At 40.3% G+C, this 24,440-nt stretch overlaps 1 protein-coding gene and 1 long non-coding RNA gene across 6 annotated transcripts in view; one reads left to right on the forward strand and one right to left on the reverse strand.

Moving 5' to 3' along the window:
- Positions 1 to 22,718, reverse strand: LOC113623240 (uncharacterized). The gene is made up of 5 exons (XR_003433835.1): positions 22,206 to 22,718; positions 21,481 to 21,584; positions 19,054 to 19,208; positions 6,936 to 7,082; positions 1 to 158 (listed from the first exon to the last, which is right to left on the reverse strand). It is a non-coding gene; the product is annotated as an uncharacterized LOC113623240 (long non-coding RNA).
- Positions 1 to 24,440, forward strand: part of ENTPD1 (ectonucleoside triphosphate diphosphohydrolase 1) — a 112,267-nt gene that overhangs the window by 5,312 nt on the left and 82,515 nt on the right. Inside the window, exon 1 of one of the 5 annotated variants that reach the window (XM_027112128.1) lies at positions 20,692 to 20,710. The exons of 2 other annotated variants lie outside the window; for them this stretch is intronic. Coding sequence is in view for 1 of the 3 variants with exons in the window: in XM_027112123.1 (XP_026967924.1) it covers positions 21,088 to 21,103 (16 nt within the window). In the remaining 2 variants the exon portion in view is untranslated. Of the gene's footprint in view, positions 1 to 20,691; positions 20,711 to 20,967; positions 21,104 to 24,440 lie in introns of those variants that run through there. 2 more of the 5 variants (XM_027112123.1, XM_027112122.1) reach the window with 2 other exon arrangements.

A 24,440-nucleotide genomic window follows, 5' to 3' on the forward strand; every position in this document is an offset into this window, starting at 1 on the left:
CTGCGGCATGTGGGATCTTCCCGGACCAGGGCTTGAACCCATGTGCCCTGCATTGGCAGATGGATTCTTAACCACTGTGCTACCAGGGAAGTCCAATAACTGTGTAATTTAAACAGTGGTTCACAAGCATTTATCCAAGTCAATCAAATAAATGGTGCCTATATGTTTAACAGAAAGCAAAAGTTTAGTAACTCTGGAGGAATTAATTTCCTTGCTCGTTAAGAGATTAATAAACAAAGAATACATTATAGAAGGAAGAAATATGTTTTCACTTTGAAACCACTTAAAAAAATTTCTTTAGCTGTTAGTATTAATAGTAAGTATTATACTAATTAGACACTGCCTACCATTCCTAAATAGAAACTCACTTATGATGTTATCCTTCTTAATGCAGGAGGGGTATCTATTCCTTTTCTTTTCCATTCTTTTCTTTTTTTACTTTTCTTCCTCATTTCATCCTTTGGAGACTGTCTATAGTCCCACCTTTTCTCCAGTCTGAGTCTTGAGTAGACTGATAATTGCTAACCGCATACCCATTCTCCTTTCTCTCAAATAAACAGAGTCCCAATTTTCTACTGAGCACAATGTAGCCAAAAGATGACTACATTGCAGCAAGTTGGAGTTTTGCATATAGTTCTGACCAAAGAGATATACATTAATGAACTGATGGGACTTCAGGGAAATCTCTTGAGAAATGAAGGCTGTTCCCCCTTTTCCTCCCTTCTCTATCCTGCTGCTTAAGTTTTGAGTGAAATGGCTGGAGTTTTAGCAGTCATTTTGGAACATGGGAAGACATGTAAGTAAAGCTAAGCAGCAAAATGGAAGAAACCCGGATCCCTGACACCCATAAAAACTTTGTGCCTGCACAGGACTTGCTACCTCTGGACTTCTTTCGTATGTAAGAGAAATAATTTTGTAAAGGAAATCATAACATATTTTAGCAGCTTACCCATACTTTCATAATAATTAGAACTCCCAAAGACTGATTCACATGATTACTTTAAATATATTTACATATTTAAATCAGAATTTTTGCTAGAAACTAAGGTAGAATTTAAACTAGAGTTAAACTAGAATCTCTGTGTTCGTGTCTATTGATTATCTTTTGTCATTCAGTTTGTGATCTTAGGTTATAGGTATGATGGATTTTTGGTCAAAACTTGGACATTTTGGTTATTATGTTATGGGGCTCTGTATCTTAATTTACTTCTCTTTTAGCCAGCTTCCTCAGATACTACTGTGGAAGGGATATGCTGCCCCATTACTGCCAGGTGGCAATGAAAGTCCTGGTTCCCCACTCAGTCCCCATTGATACCCAAGGGAGCAACACTGCTTGTTACTGCTGGGTGGGAGTGAGAGCCAGCTTCCTCCAAGTCTGGGATGTATAAGGCAAAAATAAATCCTAGGGAACTCATCACTGTGTCTTTTCTAGGGTCTCTAGGTCACTAGCCAATCTGCCTTTTTCTCTCCATCTTATAGAATCTTCTTATTTTTTTATATACAGTGTCTAGAGTTTTCAATTGTACTTAACCAGCAAGAATATGGAAAAATATATCTATTCATTCCTCCTTGAAGCATTTATGTGTTTTATTACAGAGAGGCGTTGCTGAATCCCTCATGCTGCCAAAACTGGAAGTCCTTCTTTCTGCTTTTGTCCCTTAAACATTTTTTTCCTTCCCTCCACTTTTATAATTTCTATCACTAGTTTAACTAATAATCATCTTCAGTAATATAAGTTAAAAAATAAAATGTAACTGTATTCAAAGCATTCTAGTTATCTATTTGTGCATAACAAGCCATACCAAAATTTTGTGGCATAAAGTGACAACTACTTTATTGTCATTATGGATTCTCTGGGTCAGGAATTTGGGCAGGGTACAGCAGAGATGGCTTAGCTTTGGTTCATGATGTCTGAGGTCTCTGCTGGCAAGACTTGAAGAGCTGGGGGAGACTTCACTGGCTGGGGTCCAGAGTCATCTGTAGGTTTCCTACTCACATGTCTGGTGCCTGGGCTGGGAATACTTGAAGACTGGGTTTAGTTGGGCCTATTAACTGGAATGCCTATTATGTGGTCTCTCTTTGTGGTTTAGGCTTCCTCACAGTATGGCAGCCTCAGGATAGCTGGACTTTTTAAATGGTGGCTCAGGGCTTCACAAGTGAGTGTTCTAGTGAACAAGGCAGAACCTGAATGGCCTTTTTGATATAGACTTAAAAGCCATATAGTGTCACTTCTACTTTACTTCATTGGCTGAAGAAGTTTCAAGCCTACTCAGAGTACTATATGGACACCCCCCCTGACCTCTCTATGGGAGGTGTGTAAAAGAATTGAAGCCAATTTTTTAAACTGCCACAAAATGTATACAAACTTTGAATACCTTTTATACAGAAAGTTTAAATTAAAGTAAATGTAAAAAAGTTTACAAACAATGCCTTCAAGAAATTATTTTTCTTCTAGAAAAGGACCTACAAAAACAAATCCAAAACAATTAAGAAAATGGTCATAGGAATATACATATCGATGATTACCTTAAATGTGAATGGATTAAATGCTCCAACCAAAAGACACAGGCTTGCTGAATGGATACAAAAACAAGACCCAGGACTTCCCTAGTGGTGCAGTGGTGGAGGGTCCACCTGCCGATTCAGGGGACATGGGTTCATGCCCCGGTCTGGGAGGATCCCACATGCTGCGGAGCAGCTGGGCCCATGAGCCGTGGCCGCTGAGCCTGCACATCCAGAGCCTGTGCTTCACAACAGGAGAGGCCACAGCAGTGAGAGGCCCATGTACTGCCCAAAAAACCCCCAAAACTAACAAACAAACAAACAAAAAAAACAAAACCTATATATATGCTGTCTACAAGAGACCCACTTCAGGCCTAGGGACAAATACAGACTGAAAGTGAGGGGATGGAAAAAGATATTCCATGCAAATGGAAATCAAAAGGAAGCTGGAATAGCAACACTCATATCAGATAAAATAGACTCTAAAATAAGGAATGTTACAAGAGACAAGGAAGGACACTATGTAATGATCGAGGGATCAATCCAAGGAAAAGATATAACAATTATAAATATATATGCACCGAACATAGGAGCACCTCAATACATAAGGAAACTGCTAACAGCTATAAAAGAGGAAATCGACAGTAACACAGTAATAGTGGGGGACTTTAGCACCTCACTTACAGCAGTGGACAGATCATCCAAAATGAAAATTAATAAGGAAACACAAGCTTTAAATGACACAATAGACCAGATAGATTTAATTGATATTTATAGGACATTCCATCCAAAAACAGCAGATTACACTTTCTTCTCAAGTGGGCATGGAACATTCTCCAGGATAGATCACACCTTGGGTCACAAATCAAGCCTCAGTAAATTTAAGAAAATTGAAATCATCAAGCATCTTTTCTAACCACAATGCTATGAGATTAGAAATCAGTTACAGGGAAAAAAACATTAAAAACACAAACACATGGAGGCTAAACGATACGTTACTAAATAACCAAGAGATCACTGAAGAAATCAAAGAGAAAATCAAAAAATACCTAGAGACAAATGACAATGAAAACACGATGATCCAAAACCTATGGGATGCAGCAAAAGCAGTTCTAAGCGGGAAGTTTATAGCTATACAAGCTTACCTCAAGAAACAAGAAAAATCTCAAATAAACAATCTAAGCTTACACCTAAAGGAACTAGAGAAAGAGGGACAAACAAAACCGAAAGTTAGCAGAAGGAAAGAAATCATAAAGATCAGAGCAGAAATAAATGAAATAGAAACAAAGAAAGCAATAGCAAAGATCAATAAAACTAAAATCTGGTTCTTTGAGAAGATAAACAAAATTGGTAAACCATTAGCCAGACTCATCAAGAAAAAGAGGGAGAGGACTCAAACCAATAAAATTAGAAATGAAAATGGAGAAGTTACAACAGACACCGCAGAAATACAAAGCATTCCAAGAGAATACTACAAGCAACTCTATGCCAATAAAATGGACAACCTGGAAGAAATGGACAAATTCATAGAAAGGTATAAGCTTCCAAGACTGAACCAGGAAGAAGTAGAAGATATGAACAGACCAGTCACAAGTAACGAAATTGAAACTGTGCTTAAAAATCTTCCAACAAACAAAAGTCCAGGACCAGATGGCTTCACAGATGAATTCTATCAAACATTTAGAGAAGAGCTAACACCCATCCTTCTCAAGCTCTTCCAGGAGGAAGGAAAACTCCCAAACTCATTCTATGAGGCCACCATCACCCTGATACCAAAACCAGACAAAGATACTACAAAAAAAGAAAATTACAGACCAATATCACTGATGAATATAGATGCAAAAATCCTCAACAAAATACTAGCAAACAGAATCCAACAACACATTAAAAGGATCATACACCATGATCAAGTGGGATTTATCCCAGGGATGCAAGGATTCTTCAATATATGCAAATCAGTCAATGTGATACACCATATTAACAAACTGAAGAATAAAAACCATATGATCATCTCAATAGATGCAGAAAAAACTTTTGACAAAATTCAACACCCATTTATGATAAAAGCTCTCCAGAAAGTGGGCATAGAGGGAACCTATCTCAACATAATAAAGGCCATATACAACAAACCCACAGCAAACATCATTCTCAATGGTGAAAAACTGAAAGTATTTCCACTAAGATCAGGAACAAGACAAGGATGTCCATTCTAACCACTATTATTCAACATAGTTTTGGAAGTCCTAGCCATGACAATCAGAGAAGAAAAAGAAATAAAAGGAATACAAATTGGAAAAGAAGAAGTAAAACTGTCATTGTTTGCAGATGGCATGATACTATACATAGAGAATCCTAAAGATGCCACCAGAAAACTACTAGAGCTAATCCATGAATTTGGTAAAGTTGTAGGATACAAAACTAATGCACAGAAATCTCCTGCATTCCTTTACACTAATGATGAAAAATCTGAAAGGGAAATTAAGGAAACACTCTTTTTTACCATTGCAACAAAAAGAATAAAATACCTAGGAATAAACCTACCTAGGGAGACAAAAGACCTGTATGCAGAAAGCTATAAGACACTGATGAAAGAAATTAAAGATGATACAAACAGATGGAGAGATATACTGTGTCTTAGATTGGAAGAATCAACATTGCAAAAATGACTATACTAGCCAAAGCAATCTACAGATTCAATGCAGTCCCTATCAAACTACCAATGGCATTTTTCACAGAACTAGAACAAAAAATTTCACAATTTGTATGTTAACACAAAAGACCATGAACAGCCAAAGCAATCTTGAGAGAGAAAAACGGAGCTGGATGATTCAGGCTCCCTGACTTCAGACTATACTACAAAGCTACAGTAATCGAGACAGTATGGTACTGGCACAAAAACAGAAATATAGATCAATAGAACAGGATAGAAAGCCCAGAGATAAATCCATGCACATATGGTCACCTTATCTTTGATAAAGGAGGCAAGAATATACAATGGAGAAAAGACAGCCTCTTCAATAAGTGGTGCTGGGAAAACTGGACAGCTACCAGTAAAAGAATGAAATTAGAACACTCCCTAACACCATACACAAAAATAAACTCAAAATGGATTAAAGACCTAAATGTAAGTAAGGCCAGACACTATCAAACTCTTAGATGAAAACATAGGCAGAACACTATATGACATAAATCACATCAAGATTCTTTTTTGACCCACCTCCTAGAGAAATGGAAATTAAAACAAAAATAAACAAATGGGACCTAATGAAACTTTAAAGCTTTTGCACAGCAAAGGAAACCATAAACAAGATGAAAAGACAACCCTCAGAATGGGAGAAAATATTTGCAAAGGAATCATTGGACAAAGGATTAATCTCCAAAATATATAATCAGCTCATGCAGCTCAATATCAGAAAAACAAACAACCCAATCCAAAAATGGGCAGAAGACCTAAATAGACATTTCTCCAAAGAAGACATACCGATGGCCCAGAAGCACCTGAAAAGCTGCTCAACATCACTAATTATTAGAGAAATGCAAATCAAAACTACAATGAGGTATCACCTCACACCATTTAGAATGGGCATCATCAGAAAATCTACAAACAACAAATGCTGGAGAGGGTGTGGAGAAAATGATGGAGGGTGTAAATTGCTACAGCCACTATGGAGAACAGTATGGAGGTTCCTTAAAGAACTAAAAATAGAATTACCATATGACCCAGTAATCCCACTACTGGACATATACCTAGAGAAAACCATAATTCAAAAAGACACATGCACCCCAATGTTCATTGCAGCACTATTTACAATAGCCAGGACATGGAAGCAACCTAAATGCCCATCGACAGATGAATGGATAAAGAAGATGTGGTACATATATACAATGTAATATTGCTCAGCCATAAAATGGAACGAAATTGGGTCATTTGTAGAGACGTGGATGGATCTAGAGACTGTCATACAGAGTCAAAAAAAGAAATTATTTTTCTTTGAATATATTCAATATTATCTGCTAAGTTCAAAGGCAAAACATAATAATAATGACTATCAAAATTTAAGTTAAATTTAGTTAAATATAATTGAAAGTTTTAACTGTTTTTTGAAATTTAATTATTATAATTTTTTTCTATAAACCTAAACTATTCATAATTGTAGCTATCAATGTGAAGAATAGGTGTTGTGTTTAATATATGTTTTACCTAGACTTACATATATACAGATTTAGGATATTATTAAATTGTTTAATATTGTAAATTTTTCTCAGATACCGTGTGCAACTGTTGTAAAAACTGTGCTAAATTGTGAATATTGGATGTAGAGAGTTCAAGACAATGAACACTCTGCTCTATGACAAATAGTTTGCTATTCAAAAATCTATTGTGGTCATGATATTTGAGAGAAAAGATATGATGAGCTAATTTTTTTTCTTACCTAATTATTTCTCCAACTCAAATGCTCCTCATACTCTGAAGCATTGTCCATCTCTGATATCAGCAGTGCCACAGTCCTCAATTCTTCATTTGAACATAGTTGTCTTTTATGGACACAGGGTAGTGTAGCAGAGTGTTTCTCTGGTGCCTAAATGGTGTGAATCACAGCAGCAGATGTGTTGGATTGTGAATTGCCCAGTGTCATCACTGAGCACTGGGTCCTGAGTGACAGAAGTACCAGTGTGATTTTTACCAAATTCATCATTTATGGTTTTCTGGTTTATGGGTCCGTCTAAGGTGCAGGACTAGGGCAGGGGCCTCTTGCCTGGGTTTGAAGGCATTACCACTTCTCTGGGAGCATGAACTTTCAAACTTTGTCTAGTCACACTCACTGCTAGCTCTAGTTCAGAGTTTATAATCCAGGGAGCTTCCAAGAACATGAAGTTCCTTCAACAGTGTTTCCACAGTAAATTATGCCCCAGCTTAGGTTCAGAAGTTGATAGGATGCCCATTTGTCCCATAATATGGAGCTCTAACATCAGGGGTTGTGATCACACTTGGTACTCACAATGTTTGCTGACCTTTAGAGGTGAGTCGTAGCTTTGGTACATTGAATTTTCTCATTTGAGGGGAAAAAGGACTCATTTAATCAAGCAAAACTCTTGTATCAGTGAGCCTAGACAACCTCCAAAATGTAAGGCCTCTATTTGTATTTATTCTCTAGAATTTCTTCTCCGTATCTGAGTACTGGGGTCAGAATTCAGTCTAGAGATGACCTCAAGATCTCTACCTTCTGTTTGGAAGTTGTCTAGGAATTTCCTGCAGATAATATGTATGCAGTTCATACTTTACAATCATAAAGATTTATTTTAATTAATACCCATTTCATTGGGAAAGAACTCTCTCACTAGTCAATCAGCCATAGAAGAACTCAAAATGTGTTCTGGGGAGAGCATAACCTCTCTATCCCCCTTTCCCATTTATTGGTCAGATCAATATTTACAATTCATATCAATATCAATATTTATAATTCATTTAAGTACATGCATTTTCTTCTTTTTTAAACCTAGAAATGGTATCTGTTGTTACTTTTCTCATGGCTATTTACAGCTAATTGTGGAGTGAATTTGTCCACAGTTAACAGAGGTCTAAAATCTCAGCAGGCAGGTGGTAGAGGTATTTAAATTTTGATTGAGGCTCTCTTAACAGCACCCTAAAAATAACACCCAGATAATATCTATCTGTTTGATTATTCCTAGCAGTCTGATGCCGAAACCCAAACCAATCTATAGAGTTTCCACATTTGGAAAGAAAGTTGTGTAAATATCAGAGTATTCACTTAACATTCTTTGTAAATTAAATTATTTGAATATCCCTTCCATCAAAACCTTTTTTTAAATCCTAATATAAGTTTGTTGTTTTAGGTATTACAAATTGGAATAATCTTTAGCAACTTTAGGAATATAAAAATAATAGCTTATTAAGGCTAGCTAACCACTGAATATATTTCATCTTACTTGAATTTTCTTCTCCAGTATTCTCCCCGTATCTCTCTCTCCCTCCCTCCCTCTTCCCTCCCTCCCCCCTCTTTTTTTAAGCACATATCAGACATTCTAGCATTTTAAATGGAGTTTCTAACAATTATATTCAGAGAAACGTAAACATGGACAATGAAAATTACCTACATGGAAAATGGCTTATCATTTCATAGAGAATTTTTTTTAAGTAGTTTCCTTTAACCTTACTGGGAGGAGGGTCTATGCAAAAACTTTTCTGGAGTGGTCAGTCCTGAGGTGCTATGTCTGTTATGCTTCTTGCCAAAGTTCAGGAGGGCAGTATCTCTTTCCTCAAGATGGTGTGATAATGGGGTATTGCAGTGTTCTTGATGTGAAGCAAAGAGGTAACAGCCAGAAAGCTAAGTAAAATAGAGTTAACTTGCTTTAAGGAAAAGGGCAAAGCCTTTTCCTTCCCCCTGCTTTAAAGTCTTCCTGTTCCCACCCACCACGAAGACTTGAAACAATAGAGTCAGCAAAAAGAATGATATCTTTATGTTCAGTCTTTTTAAAAAAATTGTTCATTCTTATGAAATGTCTTATTTTGTTTCCTTAATGACTTTGTCTCCACTTCCTCTACCTTGTAGATGGGTAAGAACTATCAAATGCTTATTTTCCTAGTGGTGGTACATTTAAAAACAATCTCCCCTCCCCCAGAGTTCCTTCGTGAAAACTTTAGGCCAGCCAAATGAGTTACTACACTGGTTGGGATCTTAAGGCAGTAAGAGTGTGATAATACCACAGGAAACACTGCGTTTTGTTTCATGAATTTCTCTGGGTTAATGTTATCTTGATTCCTGATTTGTAACAAGGCAGCAACTCTGACATCTCCATTTAGGAACAATAATTGTAACTTTATTCATTCCTTGGATTGGTGATTGCACCTAGAAGATGTTCTACCTAGTATTTCTTACTATAATCTGATGGTGCCTCCATCATTAGCCTTATTTTCTACATTAAAAGGGAAGTGAAAAGAGAAAAGACGTAGAATTGTGATCTTGGGCATGATTACTGGATCATCAGAAATGTTGAACACATAAGGATGAAAGAAGAAGTGGTTAAAAGAATAAAGCACACTGTCAACAATAAAAGGAAATAACTAGAGAAAAATGACTATGCCTATTCATTAGAAACTGATGTAATTAATTGAATGTAGATTTTTTTGGTGGGGGATTAGTGGTCAGAAAATAATTATAAGTAAATACATGTTAATTATTTTTGCCTTGTCTCATTAAAAATTTTTGTGGTGGTAGATATGTAAATATCTTCCTAATTGAAAAAAACATAGTTAAACAAAATAGTGGCATTTCCTTCCTAAATGTGTTTAAAAGTGGTATTACTTCTCATCTGTCTGGAACAGTGAGGGTATACTAACACCTCACTGTATAACCCTTTTAATTACAGGGTATTTTATATTGTTTTGATTTTCATAATATCTTTGTTATGTCAGTAGGACCTTGCCCTATTATAAGGATGAGGAAACAGCCCGAAGTACTAAATGACTTGCCCAAAGTGGCATCATTTGTAATTATTAGATCCAGAACTAGAACTTAGGTCTCCTCTCATTTTCTTAGTCCTCTCTCTACTGCTTGGACTCACAGAGATGTTTTCCAAGGTCCTTTCCAGTCACAGGTTTCTTTAGTTTTAGCGAAGATATAAATGTATCACAATAATTTCTATAGTCAAAAAGTGCTGTCCTAGATTTTATTTTATTTTTTAAAAAAATATTTTATATATTTATTTATTTGGTTGCACTGTGTCTTAGTTGTGTTATGTGGGATCTAGTTCCCTGACCAGGGATCAAACCCCGGCCCCCTGCATTGGGAGCACAGAGTCTTAGCCACTGGACCACCAGGGAAGTCCCTGTCCTAGATTTTAAATATAGACATTTGGAGACAGTGGGAGGCAGATGTGCTGGATATTCTCTGCTTGCTCCACAGTCCACTGTTCATCCTCTTCCACCCTGATCTTTGCTACGGGAGGTTGTTCAGAGTGAACTGAATCAAGGGGCTTCTGATTAGGTTCAGCAGGAGATGGGAGGGCAGAGAGTGAGGTCAGGTATTTATTCCTCTGCTCCTTCCCTGCTGGGCCACAGTGGCAGTGGCTACAGTCCTTAACTGAAGGTATAGCAGATGCCATAGGTCCCCTGCCCAGGTACCCTCAGACCTCACCATGCCTGATGTACGGTGGTGGCTGCTTCCTGTGTGAACACCCGCCACTCTCTGCCTGAGGGCTTTTTCTGGCCATGGAAGCATGACTACCCCATGCGCAGGGCAGGGCAAAGGTACTGGACAGTTGATATCCCCAGGGAGCAGCCCTTAACCAATGATGTATGGGAATTGGTGGGTAAACACCCCCATGTCCTCTCCCCCAGGTTGGGACAACTCTGAGCCTTGTTCTTCACCATCTCCTAGAGGTCCCTATCGAGACTGAGCCCCATTTGCACTCAGTGGTGATCTGCTGATCAGTGCACACTGTGTTGGCCTCCTTCCCTCCCCTGTCTCACTTACCCACCCACTTCCAGTGCCTCTTGGAATTGCTTCTAAATAAACTACTTGTGCTGAAATCCTACCTTTGAGAATTACTTCTGGGGGACCCCAACCCAATGCAGAAGCCACAGTTCTTGTCAGACGACTGTCTTCTGTAGCTACAGCTTACTCTGTGGATTCCAGGAACCTCTTCCTTCCTCTCCCTGCCCCTTCAGGTCAAGTGTAGTCATGGATACCCATTGTTGCTAGCCCCAGAGTGATTCACTGCTCTTGTACACACAGCTGCAAAATAGGCTGGGCAATGTAGTCTTTATGCCGGGTGGCTAAACAATGGATATTCTTTTAGATCGGAAGAAAATGAGAATAAGAGGAGTGAACAGCTAGCAGTCTCTTCAGAGGAACACTTCAAATTTTAGAATTTTTGGAGACATACTGTGGGATAATTAAATGGTTGATAGCAACACAAATCAGGCCAGCAATGATTATAACGCAATCGCCACCATAATGTCAATAAAGGTATCAGGGTTATCTATGGGTTGCTCTTCAGGATAGCTGCTGTTGGAGAAGAGCTGGTTTTGCCCGGCTGTGCTCTTCTTGGAGGCAGAGCTCGTGAAATTCCTCTGTAGCCCTATCTGGTGATATGCTAACCTCATACTGCTTAGTTACAGCAAAGCTGCTCTACACTCAGCTGCCTGATATGCTTCATTTCATGCCTCAGGCATTGCTGTGACAATATTTATACTCAACTGTAGCAAAAAGTTTTTTTAAAACATCAGTAAAAATTTGGAGTGACTAAATTTTTACTGGGGAGGGGGGATTTGACTTCTTGTGTGCAGTGGTTGAGAATCCCCATGTTAGGTATTTTAGAGGATATAAAATGAGTAGTAAACTGTCCATTCCCTCCAGAACTCCAAGTCTAGTAGTGATGGAGAGTGTAGTGAGGACTGAAGGGAAATTTGGGGTGGGAAGGAATGGTAACTCAGTGTAAGAGGCAGGATACTTTGTTAAGGTGTTAGTTATTGTGGGTCTCCAATCCTACCCTAGCTTGTTATTGAAATTGCGCAAGGTGCTCTGAAGCAATAGAGTATTCAGGAAGAAATAAAGGGGTACCTTTGAGGGCCAGGGAAGAGTGGAAATTCTGGAGCACTGGGAAGGGGGTGGAGGTTGGTGGGCCATGGGTACTGGGCACCTTTGACTGTTCTGTGGTTGTGTCCTGGTCAGTAGGATGGCCAGCGCTTCCATCAGAGGCAAAGCTCCCTCGCCAGTCCTCCTCCATCCCCATTCAGCACTGGAACAGAAAGCCTGTCACATTTCAAGGCTGGGCAGTGAGAATATCAAAAGGGATCAAAGTAAATGAGAGATTAGGAGTCCTTCCCCTATTTTCTGATACATGCACTTCTCCCAGATTATGGTGTAAACCAGGGAGGTGAGGGGACTCCAGTAATGATTGTGATTGATTTTCTTGGCAGCTCAGAGGGAACTGAGATGGGTTTAAGTTGATATAAAGAAAATAAACATAGCAAAATTTCTTGGATACCTAAATGTGGTGGTTTAAGATTGAATCTGCTCCATGCATAAATAATCCAAACAAAAGCAGAATATGACAAGTGCTGGCTGTATGGGAGGCTAAGGGATGTAGCACAGCTATAATAAATCATGGCATACTGTTTGGGAGCACTGCAGTCTCTTTTTCACAGGGCTTTTCTGGCTAGGCAGAAGAAGGAACTGGAGGGCAGTTAAGCAGAGAAGGGGAAAGTATTCTTTCCCTCACTGATTCTCTTCTAACTTACTCCCTTTTCAAAGCACAGTAACATAATTGTACATGTGGTAAATATTTATATATTAGTCAAATATTAATGAAGTTTTTTTTTTTTTTTTGCGGTACACGGGCCTCTCACTGTTGTGGCCTCTCCCGTTGCGGAGCACAGGCTCCGGACGCGCAGGCTCAGTGGCCGTGGCTCACGGGCCTAGCCGCTCCGCGGCATGTGGGATATTCCCCGACCGGGGCACGAACCCGCGTCCCCTGCATCAGCAGGCGGACTCTCAACCTCTGCGCCACCAGGGAAGCCCTTAATGACGTATTATATCCTGGTAATTCCTTCTACTTTCCTCTAGTTGCATGTCACGCTTGAGTATGTCCTGTAAAATCCATGTTGTCCATCCTCCGGATTATGGCAGCAGAAAAAACATTGTCTCGTCTGCAAGGCATTGTTGACACACAAAGTGCAGATCCTTGTGTTCCCGCGTCGTCCCTCCCACAGACACCTTTCTCATCCGGCAGCTTTCTCTTTGCCATTGCAGAGGCTTTGGAGCAGGGAACCCTATGTAATTTCTATTTTTCCTGGAAATTAAGGTGAACGGTTGTGTGGGTAGGCTTACAGACATTTTCTATATGTAGTCTGTATATCCTTAATTCTAAAACACGTGATAAAAACAGATTTTAATGTTTTGAAATTAAGTGTGTGTTTCACAATTAATGTCAAAAGAAATCAGTCTGTTTCCAGGCAGAACTGTAAGTTATGCTGTGTTTGTCTTTGTGCACGTGCATGCTTCGTGTTGTGTGGAAGGTATCTTTTCATCTGATTGCCAACTCAGATGAGCTGTTTGTAACAATGCCTAATGCAGGTGAATTTTAATTTAATTCATGACTCCCAGTTGGCTTTTGAAACCTTTTAAAGATTACAGTTCAGCAGTGGAAGATTACCTGTCATGTGCCGAGTAATGAATTTAAAAAAACAATAGGAATTGTTACATACTTTGGACTAGATCAGAAAATTTCGGAGTTGGGAGAGATTTGAGTGACCAATTCATATGCTGAGAAGGAGTTTTACTTGAGAATGGTTCATCTATTAAAAGGTTCTAGCTAACTTTTCCCCCTAAAATTTAAGCACATATGCAAAACCCTGGACTGGGTGCTATGGAATATGGAAGATATGGATGGGGAGGAGAGAAAAAGAATTTGCAGTCAGACTCTATGTTGTGCATATGAGATAAATCACACTTGAAGCTAGCAATGCAAGGCATTAAGCAAGTGCCAAGCTATTTGTCACTTAGAGAGAAGAATTATGCTCTCAGAATTTGGAGGAGCTGGAAGGCTTTAAAGATTTAAGGTTTGAACTAGACCTTGAAGGATGAGCTGGGATAACTGTCTAGGCTAAGTAATAATCTCAAAAGCCAGAAAATCACTATTATCGTTTCCCACTCTATTATTTCTTCAGGCTTTGATGGTCCTGAATGGATGAAGGGCCTAATGTAAAGGAGTGCAGGGTGCCTGACTTTGGCCTTGTCTCCAGGGTTTGTCACCCCCGGCAGATCTCTGCAGAGGCAGAGCATTAACAGCAACATGGGAGCTTCTTGCTACAGACTGGCCTGGTATTACGGGCTATTATTGTCTTCAGAAACTGGGTGTTTGAGCCATCCTGTTAAGGTCTTGAGCATAAGATTCTAGAAGCCATGTGTTCTTTAAGAATTTCCCCTGCCTCCTAGGACCAGAAATGTCCTAAATTAGAAGACAGAGATTTGTGCCCTTTGTAATCTTGATTGCTTAGCAAATGCAGTCAGGCACTTAGGGTCAGTTAAATATGATGAATTTTTCTTAACTCCAACTTTTCGCCTTCTCGGAGCTACTTTAAGTTCTCTGGCAATGTTCCCCTATGACGGTGGCCGTCTGAAGAAGCGTAGGCATTTCCCTTCCTTTATTATTATTTTTTTCAATTTCTGGAAGCAGCAGTCCGTTCTCCTTCCTGCCCTCACTTGGCCCCAGAGTTTCTGACTTCTCTCCAGAGACACTTATTTGGAAACTTTTTGAGCCAGTGGGGAATCAACTTAGAGGCTTTTTTTCTTTTAGACCAGTGGAAATATTGTGTGTCATGGATGAAAAGATTTGAGTACTACCAGTATCACACTGAGTCTATATAACAAGGCTGTTTCCATGTCTTGGCCCACAGCCTGAGTTAATTTTGCTTTGCTGGATGTAGAGACAATGAATTGTTTGAACAAGAAATCATGTGTAACAAATGCTTTTGCAAAACCGTGTCCTTTTAGCAGTTACTTTAGTAAAGATGTCCTTCAGCAAGGGGTTTCGGTACAACAGATGCCTTTAAACACCTATACAATGCTTAACAACATAATTTTAAAAATATACTTTTAATTTTAGAATAGTTTTTGATTTACAGAAAACTTGTAAAGATAGTACAGAAAGTTCTCCTATACTCCATGCCCAGTTTCCCCTGTTAACATCTTAAATTAGTGTGATAGATTGTTATAATTAGCCACTTACCCTTGCCTGTCTGTAACCTTCCGCTCCAACAGTGAGAACCCTGACTCCTACTGTCATCTATTTACATAATTGTTCAATTCCAGTATATATATGTAGTGGTCTCAGAATTATGAACCTGTATCCCCATGGGAAACAGCTTCATCAAATAGAGTAATATGTTTTTGTATAGTTCCTTTTGCCTTTAGTCTTACAAACTTTACTCATTTCCAAAGTGACTCAGGTCAGTACCCTTTCCCCTACTCCCTTCAATGAGGCTCTTTCATACATTCGTAATACAGTTAGATTCTTTTGTCACAATCAACATTCCATTCAGGGATCCCTTAACCCCATGGATGATTTTTTTTAAAACTGTATACATTAAGGTTCATTTTTGTCCTTTAAATTTCTATAGGTTATGAATATCGTCACGTTTACATTGGCATTGCAGTATCATACTCAATAGTTTCACACTCTAAAAAGTCCCCTGAGCTTCACCTGTTCAGACCTCCCTCCACCCCAGTGAATCTCAGGCAGCCACTGATCTGTTTACCATCTCTATTTAAATTTAACATTTAAAAAATATGTTAAAATTAAAAAAAAATTTTAAATAGTTGGGGCTTTTATAAATCGATTGGACTTTCATAGATTGTGAGTACTTTCTTTGGAAATGAATGTCTTTGACCTTAAAGATGTTATAGCTGTTATCAGTTATTATACCTGAAACTCTTGGATTTGGGGCCTGCCTCTTGAGTAGCAATACAATTTTATCATTTTTTAATGAAGGGACACTTCACTCATTATGTCTGCAAACCTCTGAGACATTCAGAGGAATCAGGGCACTTGAAGTGGGGGTAGAAGGATGAAGGAGGTAAAGGAGATGTTTCAACAGAAAATGCAAGAGATTTCAGCTAATGCGGGGGAAGTAAGGGGTAGTTGTAGCTCAGATAAGAGTGGTTATGAATCAGTTGTGAAATACTTGATGTAAACCAAGATAATGCTTACACAACACAGACTTCATCAAGTACTGGGATCAGGTTAGGCATTTACCTGCAGTTCAGGACCTTTATTTCAATTCTGCACACTCCTTATTGAGTGTCTGCTGTGCTTGACTTTGCTGTGCTATGTGCTCTGAGCATGCCTTCTTCTGGTGCAACTGTTTGGTCACATACTTCCACTTTGGAAGAGCTGGCCATTCTGCAACATTCAAGGGCTTCCCCTAACTCAAGAGTTCAGGGCATTCCTTCCTGACTACCAAGGCCACTTGCTTATCCTGGAACAACAAAGGCATGGGTGACCCTTGGTCATACTTCACTCCCCAATCCCGTCTCTCAGCATGTCCCTAGTCCCACAGTTGCTGTTGAATATGTAGGATCACATTAAATTTGGGGAAGGGAGGTGGAGAGGTACTATGTGCTGTTGGAGGGAAGGGACTTCTGTTCTCATTCCCTTCAGTTGCCCTGGGGTTACTTCTGAAAAATAAATGGAAGATATGGGAGGGGGAGAAGGTCTGAAAAATAAATGGAAGATATTGGAGGGGGAGAAAGTAAGGGACACAAGAAGAGAAGACAATGTTTTATTTAATCTGAACCATATACCTAGCATATAAGTGAAGAGGAAAGGAACTCAAACTTGTTGAGTGCCAACTATGTGCCAGGGTCTCTGTTGGGATTTCTTACACATTTATTTCCCTACAATGACTCTATGAAGTAGATTTTTTAAAAAATCTTTATTTCTCAGATAAACTGAGGTTCAGAGAGGCTCACTAACTTGTCTAATTTTACACAGTGAAGATTCAAACCTAGATCTCCTTAACTCTAAAACCCTGGCAGCACATTAAAATCACCTGAGCCCTTTTATGAGCAATCCTTATCTGAATCCCAGACCAAATTCCAATTTCTGAGGGTAGGGATGAGCATTAGCACTTTTAAAGCACCCGCAGTGATTACATATAATGTATAATGTGCAGGTAGGGTTGAGAACCATGGCTCTGCTCCGAGAGACAGTGCCTAGGGAAGGGGCATTTTCTGAACCAGTGTGCATTCTAAATACTCTCAGAGTACTTTTATATCCACCCCATGCCCTATTTCCTATCCCTCACAGGGGTTTTTATCATCCCTAAATACCTGTAAGCAGGCAGGTGGAGTGGGGGCAGAGGTTATTACTGATGGTAGAGAACTACAAATATGATTGAGTTAATCTAAACAATTTTTTTGATAAGATGTGCATGTGGTGCTGATAGATTGTCAAAGTACAATGTCAAATAGTGTCAAGAAAATTTGATATGATTTTCAAAAGGTGCTGGCAAATTTTGTTTGTTGAATATTCATACACCAAATACCAAAGAGTACTGACTTAGTATCTTAGTTTAAAGCAGGTGTAAGAAGATGGGATTTGGGTGTGTTCCTGGTGGAAAAAAAAATCTATGAATTCCTGAGATTAGATTTGTTAATTGCCATACAACATTTAACATGTTTCTTGAAGTATGATTTATCATGCCTCTGACATCCCTATCAATGATAAAACCCCATTCTTTTGCAGTCTCCTTTTAGCCTTGAAACCAACCATGAGTAAGAACCATTTAAATAATATCAAAAGGACATAAATAACCACACAGCTCATTCCCCCAGGTCTTCACTAAATTATTACCTTCTACCCCTGGGAAGTCCTGACATATATACACTATTGATACTATGTATAAAATAGATAACTAATGAGAATGTAATATATAGCTCAGGGAACTCTACTCACTGCTCTGTGGTGACCTAAATGGGAAGGAAATCCAAAAAAGAGGGGATATATGTATACGTATAGCTGATTCACTTTGCTGTACAGTAGAAACTAACACGAAATACATATTGTAAACACATATGATAAAGCAACTATACTCCAATAAAATTAATTAAATAAAAAAAGAGTAAAAAATTTTTTTACCACAATAGCACAGATATCAAACCAATATTATTAGAAATGGAGTCTAAACTGGCTCGGGAGAAGGCATCCACTGGATTTTCATTTAGTATAATTAGTTTTTATTATAAATGGCAAATGCTGTAAATCTGAAACCTTTAGTAAGGTGAAGAAAGAGTATTGTACAGACCCAGATTTATTAAAGCACCAAAATTTTTATTTATTTATTTTTGGGGGCCGCACCATGCGGCTTGTGGGATCATAGTTCCCTGACCAGGGATCGAATCCATGCCCCCTGCAGTGGAAGCGCAGAGTCTTAACCACTGGACCACCAGGGCAGTCCAGCACCAAACATTTATTGAGCACATACTATGCTGCTGAGCACTGTGCAGATTGCAGAGATGCCTAAACTAAAAAAAGCCCCTGCCTTTATTGAAGTATGATTAAAAGTATAATGGAGAATATATGTTATATATAGGGTCAAAAACAATCTTTATTGGTGACAAATTTAATGGCTTATGGTATATTTGGAAGAAAAATGTCTTATGGTACAATTGGCTTTAGATACCACCTCTCATGCTGAAGAAACAGTGTAGAAAGAGCATGAACTAGCAATCAGTGAAATCAGATCTATGTTCTGCTTTGCTGCTGTTTATTAACTCAACCATTTGTCAAAAATTTACTGAGAGCTTACACCGTGGGAGGAACTATATTAAGTGCTGGAGAGCATGGTAGCAACCAGCTCCCTGCTCTCAATGTGAACATGAACTTGTAGCTTAACATCTCCACGCCTCTATCCTTGCTTAGACTAGATGTCCGAGGTCTCTTTCAAATCTAAAATGCTAAGGTTTGTGACAGCCTTGTGGAGGGGGAAGCTGCCCAGACAGGCAGCCCTGGGACTTGGGAACTTACCTTCCTCTCTGAGGCTTGGCTGTTGTCCTGATTTCAAAATAACTTCATATACACAGTTTTAAAATGTTTTGGTCAGTTTCTCATCTGCATTTGGGTCATGTTGGCAAAGCCTGGGTGTAGCAATTCTTGCTCATAAGACTTCAGAGATAGGAGGTCTAGGTTTGGAAAAGGTAGACAACTTGCATCAGTACAGCTAGACAGCTGTTCCCAGCGAGCAGCCTCCCCTGCCGTCCCACCCTGCCTTCTGACCAATACCACGCTTTCTCCCGCCACAGCATCTTTTGCTAGGGTGACCCGTTGCTCTTCTGGTGTAATGAGCCTCTAAAAGGGATTGCTCATTAGGGGACCAGAAGTGATCAGATTCATGGGGCTGGAAGAACTGTTCTTGGGTTCCACAGTTTTTCCGGTGGGTATCAAGGTAACAAGTTTCTTGGACAGTGTCCTTGTCCCCACGGCGAGCCACAGCCACCCCCCGCCTCTGCAGGAGACCCTCCAACACTAGCAGGTAGTCCTTTAAGATCAAACACATCCTAAAAGATCTACATTGTTGCTGGTTTCCAATTCCATGGGCTTGGCCGGCTGGGGCTGGGTGCCAGCGGCTGGTAGCGGCAGGTGCCCGCTGAGCAATAGAAGCCCAGAGAAAGAGGGAGTGGCAGCAGCAGCGGAGAGGACACCGCGGGAGAGAGGCCAGGAGCGAGGAAGGGTCCCTGAAGCCCGCCCCCTACCCAGCGCCAGACTCTGTGGGCACACTGGGTGAGCATGGTCGGCGGGCAAGGTTGCAACCGTGTGGATGAAAGGCTCTTGGTGCTACAGCCAGGAGTCAGTGCTGTGCCTCTGACGTGGGAGAGCCAACTTCAGGACACTGGTCCACAAGAGACCTCCCAGCTCCACGTAATATCAAACGGCGAAAATCTCCCAGAGATCTCCATCTCAACACCAAGACCCAGCTTCACTCAACGACCAGCAAGCTACAGTGCTGGATACCCTATGCCAAACGCCTAGCAAGACAGGAACACAACCCCACCCATTAGCAGAGAGGCTGCCTAAAATCATAATAAGGCCACAGACACCCCAAAACACACCACCAGACATGGACCTGCCCACCAGAAAGACAAGATCCAGCCTCATCCACCAGAACACAGGCACTAGTCCCCTCCACCAGGAAGCCTACACAACCCACTGAACCAACCTTAGCCACTGGGGACAGACACCAAAAACAACGGGAACTACGAACCTGCAGACTGCAAAAAGGAGACCTCAAACACAGTAAGATAAGCAAAATGAGAAGACAGAAAAACACACAGCAGATGAAGGAGCAAGATAAAAACCCACCAGACCTAACAAATGAAGAGGAAATAGGCAGTCTACCTGAAAAAGCATTCAGAATAATGATAGTAAAGATGATCCAAAATCTTGGAAATAGAATAGAGAAAATGCAAGAAACATTTAACAAGGACCTGGAAGAACTAAAGAGGAAACAAGCAATGACGAACAACACAATAAATGAAATTAAAAATACTCTAGAAGGGATGAATAGCAGAATAACTGAGGCAGAAGAACAGATAAGTGACCTGGAAGATAAAATAGTGGAAATAACTACTGCAGAGCAGAATAAAGGTAACAAGTTTCTTGTTATCTTGCTTCAAAATTGCAAAAAGTAAGTAGCTTTTTTTTTTTTTGCTTGCAGCCAAGATATACTTTTTAGGGGAAAAATGGATTTCTGTAACAAAGGGAGAGGGAAAGAGCTGAAGAGAGATATCTGAACATACATTGTTTCAGGATACAAAAAATTGCAACCTGGGGAAGCTTTAGGGGAATGAGCTGTTGGACTTCTCGGCCAGTCTGTCCTTTCAATGAAAAAGACATAGGGTTTGAGGTTCCTTCCGAAACGGGGCAGGCTAATTTAGCCCCTCCCACGAGCCCGAGGGTCTGTTATATCTCTGTTCCTTGAGTACCTCTCTCACTGAGACCGACCACAGCAAGCAGAGGCTGAAAAATAAAGAGCAAAGAGGAAGAAAACAAAAGCTGCCAATTATGGAAGATAGAAGGGGTAAGAGAAAAATTGATTTGATCTGAATCCTTAAGAACAAACAAAAAAAAAAAAAAAAAGGAAAAAAGAAAACCAAAAGCCCGGACCAAAAGCAAGTACTTGAAAGAGCAAGAGGCAAAAAGCCCTAAATACACTTTTCCACCCTCTCCTTCTGAGAGGAGGCAGAGAAAAAACTCTGGGAAACATTTTAGGAAGCCAGGCTCCGAGGTTAGAGTCAAGGGTGGCTCCTGAGCAAGCTGGAGCAGCTCATGAATATTCATTAGCAATTGGTATTCAGATCTGGTTTTTTAGAGGCAAAAGACTTCTTCCGTCCCCTCGCAGTTTAGGAGGCAGCTGCCTCATTTACAGTCCAGAGTCGTCTTGCTTCGGGTCAGTACCTCAGTGAGTTTGCTTGAAGATGCTGGGCTCTGTGTGTAGATTTGCCTTGTTCTCGAATTTCCTGTGTGCGTTCCTGTTGTGAAATTAGCAAAGGCTTCTCTGCCTGGAATTAGACAGAGAAGTTAATGTGGCAAGAGCCTGTCACAACAGGACCCGAGAGTATGTCTTACAAAAGACTAAACTTTTCTTGGGAGGTGTGGGGGAGTGTGCATGGGTGTGGGGAGGGAGGGAAGGGGTATAGGTACGAAGAACAGTTTTATCTTTAAAAAGCAAGGCTTATCGGACGGACTATATTTAGATTTTGTCTAAAAACTGCGAGAGCAGCCTGGTTTGTACAGATGGTGTGCGGTCTCTGTCCTTTACCTCTTTTGGGCATTTTTTGCCAGGACAGAGAGCCAGCTGCTTGCCAGCCCGTGGGAGCCAGGAAGAATGTCTGCAGCATCGTGGTTGTGTAGGGTTGCAAACCTTCATCAGCTCTGGTCTCTAATATCCCCACATGTTTTTATCACATACAACGTGGAGGAATGGGATGAGTAGTCAGTAGAGTTCTTAATAATGACAGTAATGATAGCTGTTAACGTTTTCGTCTTTACTCTGTGCTGGGAGCTGTTCTAAGCGTATTACACGTGTTACTTATTCCTCACAGCAACTTATAAGGTGAGTGCTATCATTATCATCCCCATTTCCCAGATGATGGAGTTGAGGTAGTGAGAGAGTAGCTTACCTTGGGATCACACAGTAAGTGGTGAATTTGAATGCAGGCGACAGACGCAGGGTCCGAGGGTCTATTTCCCTACCCTGTTGCTCCACTTCAGAGTCTCTTGTTACTGCTTCCACGTTGTTGATTTGGGTTTGCAAATCGTTGAAGCTACAGGGGAAATGATACTGGTGAAATCTCAAGTCTGGTAAGGAATTTGTTCTTTGCTATCAAGTTTACATGCATTTTTCCCATTTGGTGCCCGTGGCCATTGTCTGTGGTAGGGCCCAGGTATTGTTATTATTGACTTTTACAAAAGGGAGAGACTGAAGCCAGGAGGGGTTAGATGGCAGGAATCACACAGCTCGTTTTCAAAAGTCCAAAGCAGACTAGAAATCCCCTGCCTCTGGTTTCCCTTCTAACCTGCAGATTGAGCTGAGTCATCTCTGAACTTCTGTCCCCACCCCCAGACACTTTCAGTTCCTCAAGGGACTTGGGGAACTTCTTTCCTCCCTTCCAGATTGTTTCAAGACACTTGCCTCTGCCTTGAAGGCTGATTTGGCCCTCTCCTCCTCCTTTAGTCTGGAACCAAGCTGCTCAAGTTTGAATCCCAGCTCCACCCTGTCCTGTGAGCCTCAGTCTCCTCATCTGTAAAATGAAGAGAATAATGTTATCTACCTCACAGGGTTGTTGTAAGGACTAAATGAGGGATTCATGCAGGGTTCTCAGAACAGGGCCTGATGTATATAATATGTGCTCAATAAATGTTAGCTGTGGCAATCACTCCTTCAAGCCTCATCTTGATTGTTAGTCCCTCCTTTAAGCCTTATAGTAGCCTTATATTGGATGTTTCTGCAATACCTCACCACTTACACCTAAGGTGGCACTTGTCATATTTGTCCACACTCCTGCCTTCTGCATTGCTTCCCAACCTTCCCCTGACTATAATTTCTTTATTTACCTTTGGATCTGCAGTGTCTAGCACAGTGTTTAACACATAATGGGCACTCAATAAATATTTAGTAAGCTAAGTAATATTATCCTAGTTGATGTTCATCCAAGCGTCAGTAGGCTGGTTTAAAAGGGGACCTTTGAGTTTGCAGTGGAGTCCTGCTGGTACAAACAGCTCTTTTGTGCAATATGTAAAGACATCCCTCTAAGTGAATACACTGAAAAACAAAATGCATTTCTTCTGGGTGGGTGACCTTCAGAGCTGATGTGACTCTATGCTAGGGCACCCCATTTGGCCCGTCCAGTTCTGGCTGAACTTCAGCCCCCAGTCCCCTTTCAGCTGAGAACCAAACTGGAGATTTCAGATGCCTCACAGCACAACTTCACTATCTCTGAACAGAACATCTGGTTCCAGAAATAGTGTCCCGCCAGCCCAATTTTATAGCGACCAATCTCGTAGTCTGAGACAACATACTCTGGTAATAGAAGAAAAACAAACACCACAGAGGTTGGCCCTGGATAAAATCATAAAGTACATTAAATTTGTTTCAGCACCCTCCCTTTCCTTTTCTTGGCGTACCTTCAAACCCGTTTGACAAATATTATTGTGTCTTCCATTTGTAAGTCCCTGTGCCAGATGTGTGGGATATAAACAGTTTGCTCACAGTCTAGTGAGGGAGGCAGACATATATACAACCAACTCTAATTGAAGCCAGACTGTGAAGTGCTAACAATCATAGCTAACATTGGTTTTTTATTACGTGCAAGGCACTGTAATTTTTATACATACATCTGGCATTGTCTCATGTCATCTTCCCAAAAAAACCTATGATAGAGATTTCTGCATCTTACAGCTGTGGAGGGAAGTTACTTGGCCAACATCATCCAGATAGTAATAGGCAAAGGGGGGAATTTAGACCAATATAGTTAGGCTGCAAAGCATGGGTTCCTAATAGATAAGTTCTCCTACCTCCCTAAGAGCTATAATAGAAGTTTAAGGAAAATCCCATGAGAAACAGAACAGGGATTGATGATTTGGGGGAAAACTTCTCAAAGATGTGCAATGCTTCAGTTGGACCTAGAAAGATGAGTAGAGTCTGGTGCCCACAATAAGCCCTTCCACATCCCAGCAGTGCTTAAAGACCTTTCTCTTTTACCAAAACTGCAGCCTAGATTTAAGAATAAAAAGCTTTTTTCACTTTTTTCCAGGTTCCAAGTAGGGAACCTATTTACATGTTCATCCTGGAGATTTGCAGGCAGAAGTCCAAAGTTTAGCCTTGATTATGAGTTTGGGATTACCAGTCCTGTAAT

Source organism: Aethalodelphis obliquidens, unplaced genomic scaffold, assembly GCF_003676395.1.
Source record: "Aethalodelphis obliquidens isolate GAN/ISIS:26980383/991018 unplaced genomic scaffold, ASM367639v1 scaffold11, whole genome shotgun sequence".
Taxonomy (NCBI): Eukaryota; Metazoa; Chordata; class Mammalia; order Artiodactyla; family Delphinidae; genus Aethalodelphis; species Aethalodelphis obliquidens.